The sequence below is a fragment of the Thamnophis elegans genome, unplaced genomic scaffold, assembly GCF_009769535.1.
Source record: "Thamnophis elegans isolate rThaEle1 unplaced genomic scaffold, rThaEle1.pri scaffold_163_arrow_ctg1, whole genome shotgun sequence".
NCBI lineage: Eukaryota > Metazoa > Chordata > Lepidosauria > Squamata > Colubridae > Thamnophis > Thamnophis elegans.
This window is the reverse complement of record NW_022473632.1, coordinates 21,768-25,929: the sequence shown is the minus strand read 5'-3', so window position 1 is coordinate 25,929 and position 4,162 is coordinate 21,768. Positions and strand designations below refer to the sequence as shown.

The 4,162-nt window shown below is 56.9% G+C and overlaps 1 protein-coding gene across 1 annotated transcript; it reads left to right on the top strand.

Annotated features, from left to right (window-relative positions):
- The first annotated feature begins 683 nt into the window (after positions 1-683).
- Positions 684-2,796, top strand: FOXC2 (forkhead box C2). Its single transcript, XM_032238418.1, has one exon. It carries the CDS (start codon positions 946-948, stop codon positions 2,557-2,559), a length of 1,614 nt encoding a protein of 537 aa, XP_032094309.1. The 5' UTR covers positions 684-945; the 3' UTR covers positions 2,560-2,796.
- Positions 2,797-4,162: the final 1,366 nt, after the last annotated feature.

The window sequence follows — 4,162 nt, the reverse complement described above, 5'->3', positions numbered from 1 at the left end:
CGCCCGCCCTTCGCCTCTTTCTCCCCCGTAGGAGCTCCGAGGGGCCCGCAGAGGCCTCCCCCCAGCCCCGCGCCTAACCCCGGGGTGCTCCCCGGAATCCCGGTGTCCTCACGGCGCCTTCCTCCGTCTCGCCCATTGGCCGAGCAAGACCCCGAGCCCGCTGCCATTGGACGGCGGCGGAGGGAGGGGCCAGCGAGGAGTCAAAACTGGCCTTGCCCACGAGAAGTTTGGAAAACTTTCCCCGGCCCTGGATGCGGGGACTTGGCTTCGCGCGGGGCGCTGCCGAGGCTCCGGACAGGCGCGCGCGCTCATTTATTTTTTCATTCCGTGCGCTTGTTTTTGTTTATACGCCGCCGGCGCTTCACTTTCGCCCGGAAAGGACGGGGAAGGCCGAGTCAAAAGCGTCGGAGACCCAGCCAGCCAGCCAGCCAGCCAGCCAGCCAGCGCGCTGCCTCTGTCCTCGTCCTTTGGACTGCTATTTTATTTCGTTCTGCGAGAATTTTTTTTCCCCCTCCTCCCGGCTTTGGGGGCAGCGCGAGCAGATTAGATATTTCGGACCTGCCGGGGTTTCTATCTACACCCCCCCTCCTTCCCTCCATCGTTTTAACCAGGCCACATTCGCCCTCCTCCTGCCCTTTTACGACGGGGGGAGGGAGGGAGGAGGAGGAGGAGGAGGAGAGCGAGCGGGCCAGGAGCTGAGATTGGAGCTTTCCGAGCGTTTTGCCAAAGATATAAAGATGAACCAAGCGGGATCAGCTCGGGCCTATTAACCAAGAGGCGAGGAGGCGGCCTTCGGCGGAGGAGTCTGGAAGCGTTCGGGGGTCTCCGGAGCAGGGCGCCCCGTTGGCAGAGGGGCCGCCTTTCCTGCCGGCTCCTTCCCTACGACCTGTCTCTCGGAGCGGGGGCAGCGGGAGGCCTCCTCGCCCTCCCGGAGCTGGGACAGCCATGCAGGCCCGCTATTCCGTCTCGGATCCCAACGCTCTGGGAGTGGTACCCTATCTGAGCGAGCAGAATTACTACCGGACGGCGGGCACCTATGGAGGCATGGCCGGCTCGCTGGGGGTTTACGCCGGCCACCCGGAGCAGTACGCGGCCGGCTTGGGACGCTCGTACGGGCCCTACCCGGGCCACCAGCCGGTCCAGGCTCCGAAGGACCTGGTGAAGCCGCCTTACAGCTACATCGCTCTGATCACCATGGCCATCCAGAACGCGCCGGAGAAGAAGATCACGCTCAACGGCATCTACCAGTTCATCATGGAGCGCTTCCCCTTCTACCGGGAGAACAAGCAGGGCTGGCAGAATTCCATCCGCCACAACCTCTCGCTCAACGAGTGCTTCGTCAAGGTGCCCCGCGACGACAAGAAGCCGGGGAAGGGCAGCTACTGGACGCTGGACCCCGACTCCTACAACATGTTCGAGAACGGCTCGTTCTTGCGTCGCCGGAGGCGCTTCAAGAAGAAAGACGTCTCCAAGGAGAAGGAGGAGAGCCCGCGGGAGAAGCACCACAAGGAGCCGGTCAAGGCCGCTTCCGAGCTGGCTAAGGAGCCGTCGCCCCCGTCGGTCTCGGCGCCCGTCCCGGCTTCGTCGGACAAGAAAGTGGTCATCAAGAGCGAGGCCTCTTCGCCCGAGCTGCCCGTGATCACCAAAGTGGAGACGCTCAGCCCGGAGAGCGGCAGCGCCCTGCAGGACAGCCCGCGCAGCGTGGCCTCCACGCCGTCGCTCTCCACCGAGGGCTCTTTGCCCGGCGAGCCCCACCAGGCCCACCAACCTCACCCGCACCACCACCCGGCCGCCGGCGCCAACGGCTTGCCGGGCTTCAGCGTGGAGAACATCATGACGCTGCGGACTTCGCCGGGGGGCGAGTTGAGCCCCGTGGGCAGGACGCCGACGGGCCTTTGCGGCTCCTCTTTGCCCCTGGGCTACGGCCAGGCGCCCGCCTCGTCCATCTACAGCCAGGCCTGCAGCCAGGGGGGCTTGGGCGAGGCCGGAGGCAGCTACCAGTGCAGCATGCGCGCCATGAGCCTCTACACGGGCGAGCGCAACGCGCATCTCTGCGGCGCCGGGCCGCTGGAAGAGGCCGCCGCCTCGCTGTCGGAGCCTCCGCCGCAAGTGGCCAACGGCGCCCCCTCGCCCCTGGCCGGCCTGAACCTGGCGCAAGGGGGGCAGCAGCAGCAGCAGCAGCAGCAGGAGACGTCCCTGCCTCCCAGCAACCATCACCATCAGCCCACGCACCACCACCAACACCATCATCCACTGCCGCATCACCAAGCCCCGGGCCAAGCGGCCGCCGCCGCCGCCGCCGCCGCCGCCGCAGCCTCCTGGTACCTCAACCACGCATCGGAGATCAACCAGCCTCTCCCCAGCCACACCTTCGGCGCCCAGCAACAAAGTTTCCCCAACGTGCGGGAAATGTTCAACTCTCACCGGCTGGGATTAGAGACCTCGACGGCGCTGAACGAGCAACAGGTGAGCCCCACCACCTGCGAGCTGTCCTACCGGGCTCCTCCCTCCATTTACCGCCACTCCGCCCCTTATTCTTACGACTGCGCTAAATACTGACTGGCCTCCGGGTTAAGCAGACAGACAGACAGAGGGACAGAGGGACCCCCGGGAAAGGGGGCCTCGCCCCCCCCAAACTCAGCAGGCGGACAATAGAAGGAAAATTAGGCCTCTGGTTTTATTTTTTTAAATTAGTTGGGGAAAGCCAACCAAACTGTCTCTGGTTTTTATTTCCCCCAAAGCAAAAAGAAAGAACAAAAAAACAAAAATCACCCCTCCCCCACTTTCCCGTCCAAAGTCAATAAAAAGGACCCTAAAATTCGATTCCCCCCCAACGACTTATTTTCCAGTCCAGTTATTTCTGTTGGGGGGCGGCGGGGAGTAAAACAGCCAACACTAGAAACGAAAAAAGAACGAAGTGATATGAGGTGTGGGCTTTCTTGAACATAAATATTATTATTATTATTAATAATAATAATAATAGATGAGTCAAAAACGGATATTAAATATGTTGGTGATCGTGGGCAGTATAAAATCGTTGATTCCAGAAGGACGGCTTATACAATTTTGAAAAGGGGAGAATAATAATGGGCACGCTACATAAATATAAATGTATAATGTCTTGTTTGGTTGGTTTTGTTTTAATGAGGGGATTATTCCATTTATCGCGTTGTAAATATGTGTGTGGATTTTGAATTAGGCTTCCGTGGAGGGCCGTTAATATAATATTTAAAGTTGAGGTCACTGGATTATTCCTCTCTCAGCCCCCTTTCCCCCCTCCCAGCTGCCAAATGAATTATACTTTTCCTCTTATTCCTTTAGTTTTATGTACAAACTTTCATTTAAAAAAAAAACCTCCTTTTTAAAGTTAGTCTTTTTTTTATATATATATGAATAATTTATTTCCCCCTTCCTTGTTGAATATTTCCTGCCTCCCAAAAGTGGAATAACAGAAGTGGTGGGGTGGGAAAACCAAATGTTTTTTTTTTTAAGTGGGGAAAGAGCGAGCAGAGGTGAGATTTATTTTATTTTTCTTGTAAAATAGAGTCCTTTTTTGTTTTCTTCCTTTGAGCCTTTCCAAAGTCATCGCTTTGATTTTATGTGGTCTTCCAATTGTTGTATTCCATCCCTTGGACAAATAAGAATAATAAACCCGTTGCTGTTTATTTCTCCTTTGAAACCAAAGTGCATTTTTCTTGTGTGAATTTTTGCAGTTTCCTGGCCGGCCCAAACGCCTATTCCCCAGTCTTGGGAAGCTGCAGATTTGAGGCGTTGCAGACTAGATCCTGTGTGCAGGGAAGGGATCTCGGTGATGGGATGCGGGATCAGCGGAATGTCGGAGCTTTAGGTTAGGCTTATAGAAGTTGGACTGGCCGAAATATTTAGACTGGATCTTGTAGGTTGCCCTTGTCAATCTCAAACAAGCCGCTTCCTTAATTCGGTTTTAAGGGAGCTCCACCGATGGCGGTGATCCTCCGATATAGATCAAAAGTTTAACCCCGACCGAGCAAGGCCAAATGGCGGTGCAGAGCAAGAGGGAAGGGGGTCTCGGGCTTCCCTCCCACCCACAGAAGAGAACCTGGGCCTGAGGCGGGTTAGAGTAAGGGGGAAGGTAGCGCTTCCAACCTCCGTGGGAAAGCCCTTTCGTGGGTGGATCGGAAAT